Below are 9,889 nucleotides of genomic sequence, written 5' to 3' on the forward strand. Positions count from 1 at the left end.
ACCATATATAGATGTGTGCACGTGCAAGGGTTTCATGAATAACCAAAGTCAAGGAGATTCAAAGGTGAAAAAATACGACCCAAGATTAAGTCAAGGAGATTTAAAAGGGAAAAAATATGACCCGCGCTTTCAATCAAGAGTGCGAAAATGATTCCAAAATGCAAAACAACAACTCACAATTCCAATTCAAGAGTGCTAAAATGATTCCAAACAGCTAAAATCTGCAGTGATTTTTATACGAATGTTAAGGAAGCAAAAAATCATCAAAATAATGGCCAAACAAGTCAATATATACAAGTTATTATAGTACAAAACAATCCTGTGAATTCAAAGTCTCGTGTTAAGAGAGAACTGCCAATAGAGACAGAAGGTGAATAAGGTTCTACTCTGCATGAGTCCAAAGTAGACAAGGGACCAGAAACCTTCGCGTTCGCCACAAAAGAACTAATACAGAGGCTAATAATGTCCTCCAGACGATGACAGGTTAAGGGTGCAGTCTCATGAGGGGGCTTAAGCTTCTATTTTCATGGAGCAGAGGTCTCATAAAGCAAAAAAAATTATGCTATGAGATTATTTAGAATCTTTTCTTAAAAAATAGTAGCCCCTACCTTTTAGGACTGCATATTTAAGCACATGAAATTGGTGAGCGGCTAGAAATTGCCCCACCAGCTCAGGAATGATAACTGTCAGTTGTCACACATCTAAATTTATATTGCTGTTTAAAAACAAGTTTGGAGGGATAATAAGTTTTTTAATTTGTTTTTATCACTGCAGAGCGAATAGAAAACAAATATATGTATTCATGAGACCACCAGCTTCCTTAAATTTAGGAGCTTAAATTTTTAAACTGAACATCAATACAAAATTCATGAGAGCAGCAGCTTCAAAATATTCCTATGGGAGGGGCTTGGGCTCTATTTTTAAGGAGGAAATGGTCCCATGAGCAAAAAAAATTTCCTCTATGGGATTAATTGGAATCTTTCCCCCAAAAAAGGAAGCCCCTACTTTTTAGGATGCAGGCAAAAAAAGGGTGGAGCTAGAAATTGCGCCACCAGCTTAGGAACTCTGTTTGCCACTTGTCAATAATCTGCACATTCCATTTCCCACCAAAATCAAATGAAGAGGGAAAATTACATTTATTTAATTAATTTTACCTTTTTTTTGTGCTCAAACTTCCTTAAATTTAGTAGTTCAAATTTTTAAGTTGGTTGCATAACAAAACTCATGAGACCGCCATGTTTAAATTTTTCCTAAAAATTCTCAGCTGCCCTAGCTCTATTTTTAAGGAAGTCCCCCTCCATGGGACCCCAGACTAAAATTTCTCAGCAACTCCAGCTCTATTTTTTAGGAAGCCCCCTCCATAAAACCCCAGCCTAAGAAAGACCCACCGAACAACCTTCCTAAGATAAAAGGTAGTCCTGACACCTCAGTTAACATTTAAATTCCATAATTCACCAAATATGGCAAGGCAATTGGTCATGTGTGGTTGCCCCGGTAGTAGCCTACTCTTTATAGTCGCAGGGATGTTTTGATGTGATTAGACAAACGTAAAAGTGATTCAGCCATGATCCAACAAGAGTTTTTCACTGAGAGCAATAAACTGGAAAGATCAGGAAGTGCGCATTTAATTCCTGTTTATTAATTTCTTTGTTTCAGTCCAAATCAAATACTTCAACAAGGCTAAAAAGATACATGCAAAAGGCAATTCACATAGACAAACAATACAGCTATCAAATGATCCCAAAAGCAAGCACGACCACCGATCTGAAGGGAAGCCAGCATAATGCTTGAAATTCACAGTAACATTCAAATAAGTATGGCAGCAATTAGACTGTAATTTGTTTATTTTAAAATAATTCTTAAAATTCTTTGCTGGCAAGAATAAAAAGCTCTAAATTAAAATTTTAAAAACAAACACTTCAGAAAAACACAAAACTAAACAATTCAGATAACAACGCACCTGTATTAAAGGCAAATCACGATTTATTTAGCATTGCCCCATAATTAGTGCAAAAAAACATAAAAATAGTACGATAATTTCCAGAGTAAAGTGATTGATCATGTCCCGAAAGAAAAAAACAAAAACTGCTAACTATTTCAAAACCTACCGAGAGATGTTTAGAGAAGAAACCTTGTGTGGAAATGTCAAGTAGAAGAGGTAAAGCGAGCAGCTAAGAAGGGGTGAGGATGAACCTTCCGTAGCCAAGCGCAACTATTTTTGCGTTTGGCTAAAATTCTCAGTCACACCTGTCAACCTTTCATTAAAGGTAGTGTACGAATTCTAAGTCTGCACGAATATATTTCAGAATATATTATTATATTGGCATATGTTCGAAAGAAAAAAATAATCAAGAAAAAAACAAAAACTGCTAACTATTTCAAACCCTACCGAGAGATGTTTAGAGAAGAAAACTTGTGTGGAAATGTCAAGTAGTAGAGGTAAAGCGAGCAGCTAAGAAGGGGTGAGGATGAACCTTCCGTAGCCAAGTGCAACTATTTTTGCGTTTGGCTAAAATTCTCAGTCACACCTATCAACCTTTCATTAAAGGTAGTGTACGAATTCTAAGTCTGCACGAATATATTTCAAAATATATTATTATATTGGCATATGTTCGAAAGAAAAAAATAATTAAAATGAATAAATGTTTATTAGGTTATAAAGAGATATAGTGCACTAATTTTCTTCAAGAAGAATGAAATCACCCTTTAAAAAGTTTAGGGAAGGTAAAGTTTTAAAAGATCAAAATGAAAAATATAATTAGTCAATAGGCTCTCTATGCGCTTTTGCTCATTAAAGCATTAGCTTTTCGGAAAGGTGTGTTTCCCAGTATCTCTTTTTGTAACAAGCCCTTTTTTTTGGGCGATGACAATACATATTCTACCACATCATCTACTGCATACATTGTGACAAGACAGGTACAACCACGTCATCTTCTATTTTTTTCAAGAGGAACGTGGCAGTGAGGTCATATAGCACCTACCATGTCCTGTATTGATGCCTTCGATGGTCACGTGAAGAGCTTGCATTAAATGCAGCTAAATACTTGATTGTCCTCAGACATGTTTTGTGTACTTGGGCAGTGTGCCCGTCAGTTCTATCATTGCGAACGCCATATCATCATTTATTTTGGGCTTCCATTCTCTGCATTTTTATCTTTGTTGTGTTTGCACTCGCAATTCACAATTAATTTTGGGTTTTTATTGTTTGGATACTATTCTTGTTTTCATCGTGTCTGAGCTTCTTTGAGGCTTTTTGTGGGTTTCGCTGAAACGGTGGTTCTAGGTTGTGTTTGGTTGAAGCGCCCGTTTGTGCAAAAGGGAGGAAATTGTTTCCAGCTTTTGAATTCAAGTACCTTTTCAATTTGACATTTTGGGTTTCTATTATCTACATTTTTTGCTTTGTGTTTTAGCCCTTATTTGTCATGTCTATCTCTTGTAGTTAGTTGAAAATGTAGTGTTTGTTGGGGGTTATTTGACCTACGTTGTATACCTTTGATTGAGTTAGATGCATTTGTTCAAAATGCTCTTGGTGTTAATGAAAGTTTTTTTCAGCTTCACAACGTTTTTAGGGTTTTAGACTTCTGTTATATGCATCTATTACGGGTCATTTATGTTGCTTAATTTAGGGTTTCGAGATATATAGCTATGGTTATTTATTTTCCTAATTGCACTCACATTTAATGAAAGGAAGGTTCTCTATGTTTTTAGTTAATGAAAAGACATTTTTGGTTTTCTATGTTTTTAGGGTTTCAACGTTCCACTATTTGCATTTTTTGCGGGCTCTACGTTTTGGTCGTTTTATGAATGTGCATTTCAGGTTCTCTATGTTATATATTTCAATAATTTTGCATTGTTGTCGTGGTTAATGGAAGTTTGTTTCAGGTTCTTTTCGTTTTTTAGGCTCTCATCATTTTTGCTTTCAGTCGGTTTTTTTTGTTGCTTAAATTAAGGTTTCAAGATGTATAGTTATGGTTATTTATTTTCTTGATTGCACTCGCGGTTAATAAAAGGGCATTTTGGGGTTCCACTGATTGCATTTGTTGTTGGTTCTACGTTTTGATCGTTAATATGAACGTGCATTTTGGGTTCTTTGTGTTATATGTTACAATAACTCTACATTGCTCTCACAATTAATGGAAGTGTATTTCAGGTTATATATATATATATGTATGTATATGTATACATATATATATATATATATATATATATATATATATATATATATATATATATATATATATATATATATATATATATATATATATGTATGTATATGTATATATACATATATATATATGTATGTATATGTATATATACATATATATATATGTATGTATATATACATATATATATATATATGTATGTATATGTATATATACATATATATATACATATACATACATATATATAGATGTATATATACATATACATACATATATGTATATATACATATACATACATATATGTATATATACATATATATATATATACATACATGTATACATATATATACATGTATATATATAGATGTATATACATTATATATATATACATGTATACATGTATATACATCTATATATATATATATACATGTATATATACATATATATATATGTGTGTGTGTGTGTGTGTGTGTGTGTGTGTGTGTCTGTGTGTGTGTGTGTATTTATATACATATAAATACATATACATATATAATACATGTATATATGTATATGTATATGTACATGTGTGTGTGTGTGTGTCTATATATATATATATATATAGGACTATCTGTATCTATTTATATATTTACGTCTTTTTGTTCATTCATTTAGGGTTCTTCCCACCTTGCATTGTATTTGAATGTGGTATTCTTTGCCTTGCCTCCTATATAGGTGAAATTGGGATTTATATATCTATAATTAGCTTTCTAGAGTTTCATTGCTTTTTTCACTATGGGTATTTTGATTTTGTGCTTATCCATGAAAAGGGTTCTTGTCACCCTGCATTTTATTTGAATATAACATTCTTTGTCTACTTTCCTGTATAGGTGGAACTGGGACCTCTCGAAAAAAATAGAAAACGGAGTGGTTGTAGTTGTCTTGTCATCGCCTATTCAGTAGACAACATGGTGGAAGATGTCTTGTCATATATATACACATGTGTAACTATATACATATGTTCATGTGTGTGTGTGTGTACATGCACGTGCGTGTGTCTATGTATATGTATATGTATATGTATACATGTACATATGTATATTTATATGTACATATAAATATACATATGTACACGTGTACATGTGTGTATATGTATATGTCACACACACACACACACACGTGTGTGTGTGTGTGTGCATATACATAGATTATATGTACACATCTCTCTCTCTCTCTCTCTCTCTCTCTCTCTCTCTCTCTCTCTCTCTCTCTCTCTCTCTATATATATATATATATATATATTCCTTTCCAGAATGTATGTGGCACATGCAGCTAAAAGAAAACATTGCAAATTATACTATTACAATTCATACACCTTCTATGAATGTTTATATATGAGTAGGAATCTGCATGTATGTATATATTTGTTTGTGTATCTCTTTTGTATATGCGTATTCCTTTTGTTCGCAAACTCGATTTTGTAAAGGACAAATTCATTGATTGTTATGTACTCAAATGCAATTTAGTTGTTGAAATCTAATGTGAATATTTGTTAATGTTTGGTGAGGATAGGACCATGTTAATCTGGAGACCGCTATTTTCTCTGGTTGCATGTACTGCTTTGCAAATTCTTTATGATTTGATACAAAACTTTTGTGCTTGTCAGATGGTCCATTGGTATAGCCTTTGTTGCATGCCTTATTGTTGATTCTTTTGCTTTTCAAACAATGAAAAAAAGCACAATGATGTTTGTTACTGTGCAAAAAAAATGCAAATAGAGGTTGCATCCTTGCAATTCTCATACAGGAGTCAATTGATGTGCTTTGCAGAAAAGTTATTTCCATGTCGAGCAGCTCAAGTTTTCAAAAGACCCTGGATGAGGCTTCTACGCATGATTCTGTAAGTTTGAATATTGTTTTTTATTGTTTTTTGTGATAAAAAAACATTGTCGTCGTCTGGGAAAAAAGTGTACATGTGTATAATCTAATACATACTTGTATGTATGTTATTCTATCAAATTCTTTACAGTCTTTTGCATGCACAAAAGTCTCATATGCACAAAGTGATATTCATTCTTTTATGTAGGTATGAAGAAAATGTGGGGAATTGATACGTTAGCAAACACTGCGATCACCTATACCGAGAATATATGTATTTGTACATGTATATATATATATATATATAATCGTCTAATATATACAAGTGTATATATATATATACATGTGTATATATATATATATATATACATGTGTATATATATATATATATATATATATACATATATATATATACAAGTGTATATATATATATGCATGTGTATATATGTATGCAGATGTATACATAAATACATACATATATAGCCCCTTGTTGTTGTACATAGGAAAACATCATGATCAACTTCCTTCTGTTTATCGTGTCTATGGTAAATCTACCATATGTATAGCTTCATCTATACATGAACCCATACCTGTGGAAGATGCCATGTGTGTTCAATCGATTGAACACAAAGGCTTTCTCACATCTCCTTTACTAAAATGCTCCTACATGGATCAACATATATCCACATTTATATGAATACATGTGCGGTGAAACGGGAGTTCAACAGACAAGGAGATATTGCCACATGTGTACATAGGCACGTGCAACTCATATATGTACTTGCACAAATTTATAGGTTTCCAATTGAGAATGAAATTACTATCGTTCCTGCTGCCTTTGTAGGGTGCACAAAAACAACCATGAGCCTAGGGTGTTTTCGAGATTATGCATAAAAATTTGACTTTTGTCGCTGCTCTAAAGCCCCAATTAACCCTATTTTAGAAAAGAAAGTACCTTATTTTACACTCCACAACTAAAAAAATGACATGGAAAGGTGTCACACATCCCCAAAACACCATTTCAATATGTTTTGGGCACCCAATCATTCATATTTAACACAAACCCACTCAAACCCTCACTTCAACCTAACACATGGTGATGTTAGGCAATCATTGCACCAAACATGCTTCAAATGTTGACCCCTGCAAAAACTGAAAGAAAACCACTTGTATAACCCCTATATCTACCATTCCACAATATTTGGGCCTTTCTTCTTAGTGGAATGGCAAGTTATTCATGTTTCTCAGTCTAAGCCCTTAAAACTAGGGTTACAGGGCAGTTTTTAGAAAAACACTCACCAAATGCACAAATCAAAACCAAATCTCACAAAATATATCTTGAATGAAAGGTAATACACAGGTCTTTCCAAAAATTTCAACCTCACATTCTTATATATCCGTACAAAAAAATTATGCGTGTTTTAGCAGTGTTGTAGGAATTTGAAGAGAAAACTTCAGAATTTTATTGATTTTCTTTCTCAAAACATACATACCAACTCTCTAACCATAATTCAATCTTTACAAGGTAATTTTATACATTTACTCAATGGTTACAACTACTCAAACCAAATTTCAAACTACATGACCATTGGAAACATGATTAACCCTAAAAAGTGTAAAAGTTGCATTAGCAACTTTGACAACTTTTGCTCAATATACCCAAATGACTCAAAATATGTTTCTAACCACCAATCCATGTCAAAATGGACTTAAATAGACCCAGAAAAATCAACTACAACCATTTGTGCCTCCCCTTGAAATGGTTTGACCAAGGTTGACCCAATCAGGACCTAGTAGGACTGTAAAGCCAGAATGGAGTCAAAAAACCCCACAACTAAAAGGAAATGATTACAAATAACATGAAATGGTCCATAGGCCCTTGTTTATACACATTCAACATGAAATTAGACTAAAATATCAGATTGGCTTCATAGAGGCATATGACCAATTAGGTGCTCCTACACCATACACCCTCCAAGGGGAAACTAATGTCCCATGAGTACCATCCAACACCATGTTGCGGTTGAACTACATGGACGCCTACAACAAAAGAATACATAGTAGGATACAAACTCATATCGGATATAAAAGGGTTACAAATCAGTGCCACTGTTGGTTCACACCGAGAGATGTCATATGGTGCTTGCATTTGCACTCTTTCCATTGCATTCTCAGTCCTTTCCCTCTGAACCAAACCTTCTATCCCTGGAATCTTTGTTTCTTGACTGATTTTGTCCTCCACAAATGGTCACATGACATTCCCAACCAACACTCCACAAAACAACTTGGTTGTCTCAGTGTTTCCAAGCCTTGAAATGGCTTCAACTCCATCACACCTTATAGGTTCCTTCTTGCCAAACATCGCCATCTTGGTTTTACCTTTCACCTTCTTATCTTCCTGCAAAGAAGTTATTCTAAATGCTTTTCCATCCTTCTTGATTAGGTATTTATTCTCTCTACCACCATACATCAATTGCCTATCAAATTGTTAGGGTCTCCCCGATAACAAATGACAACAATCCATAGGTAAGACATCACATAAAACCTTATCCGTGTACTCGCCAATCTGAAACTATACATAAGCTTGTTCATTTACCAACAATGACTGACTATCATTTAGCCAAGAGACTTGATAAGGTGCTTCATGTGGTATTCTATCTAGGTCCAACTTATCTACCATCTCCCTAGATACTATATTATCTTGTGAACCTAAATCAATGACAATCTTACATACTTTACCTCTACGCTTGCACATAGTTATGAATAAACTCCTTCTTTGATTAATGTCTTTTTCCTTAGGTGTCTTCAACAAAGTTTCTCTCACCATCAATGATTCCTTTGTTTTAGGATCAACATATCTAATTGGAGAGTTGACACTCTCACGCTCCTCTTCTTGCACATAATGGACTCTCTCTTCATTCCTTCTTTCACGACCACTTTATGTGGATCCTTTCCTTCTAGGACACTTAAATGTTGGGTGCCCAACCTCCTAGCAATCACAGCATCTTCCTGTAAAGACATTTGAGTTTCTTCCTCCTCCAAATCTTCCTCTTGATCCCCTAAAGCCACCTCTTGCATCAGCACTTGGTTCCTTACCCTTTCTTTCTTCTTCTCGGTCCTCATAAGACTGCTTGCTTGTAGAAAAGAATCATCTTCCTCTTGTATTGCTGCCCCTTCCTTTAGTAGACTTATCTTGCTTTCTCTTTATCTTATCCTCCACCCTGATAGCTAATTGAAAACATTCTTCCACAGTTCTTGGGTTAGCAACAACCAATTCATCTTGTATATTAAATCTCAGGCCACCTAGATATCTATCGACTTTCTCAACTTTATCTTCATATCTACCTACCCTTATGCTCAACTTATAAAACTCATCAGTATATGTCTTCACATCTAAGTCCCTTTGCTTTAAACTTTGCAATCTCTTAAACAATTGAACTTCATAGTCTGTAGGAAGAAAATTACCTTCAAGTTTTGCAATCATCTTGTCCCAAGATATTATCTTGGCTTTGCGTTTATTTCTCCTCTCTTCTTGCTCATAGTCCCACCATAGAAGTGCAAGTCCTTTCAATTTGGTCTTTGCCACCTTGACCTTCTGATCATCGGGTACATCTTCACTTTCAAAGTAAGTATCCATGGTTGCAATCCAATCCAATAGTTCTTCCTCATTCAGGTTCCCACCATACATAGGTAGATAAACTCTTACCTTATATTGATCACCTTTCACTGCCTTCAACAATCTAATTGTCCTCTGCTCTTCAGGATCTATTTGCTTCCTGGAACTCTTCTTCTTCCTCTTCATCACTCGCATCTCCCAAATCCACATTCCTTCTCTGATTTGACTCCAAGGCTTCAAGCCTCGCCAACACA

General features: G+C 34.3%; 1 protein-coding gene across 6 annotated transcripts in view; it reads right to left on the bottom strand.

Moving 5' to 3' along the window:
- LOC131048170 (hypersensitive-induced response protein 1) overlaps window positions 1-2,544 on the bottom strand; it is a 57,305-nt gene extending 54,761 nt beyond the window's left edge. Inside the window, exons 1-2 of one of the 6 annotated variants that reach the window (XM_057982050.2) lie at window positions 2,390-2,544; window positions 2,132-2,287 (exon numbers count right to left, since the gene is read on the bottom strand). Coding sequence is in view for 2 of the 6 variants with exons in the window: in XM_057982053.1 (XP_057838036.1) it covers window positions 387-393 (7 nt within the window). In the remaining 4 variants the exon portion in view is untranslated. The other 5 variants (XM_057982048.1, XM_057982051.1, XM_057982052.2 and 2 more) reach the window with 5 other exon arrangements.
- Window positions 2,545-9,889: the final 7,345 nt, after the last annotated feature.

The sequence above is a fragment of the Cryptomeria japonica genome, chromosome 3 (genome assembly GCF_030272615.1).
Source record: "Cryptomeria japonica chromosome 3, Sugi_1.0, whole genome shotgun sequence".
Classification (NCBI taxonomy): Eukaryota; Viridiplantae; Streptophyta; class Pinopsida; order Cupressales; family Cupressaceae; genus Cryptomeria; species Cryptomeria japonica.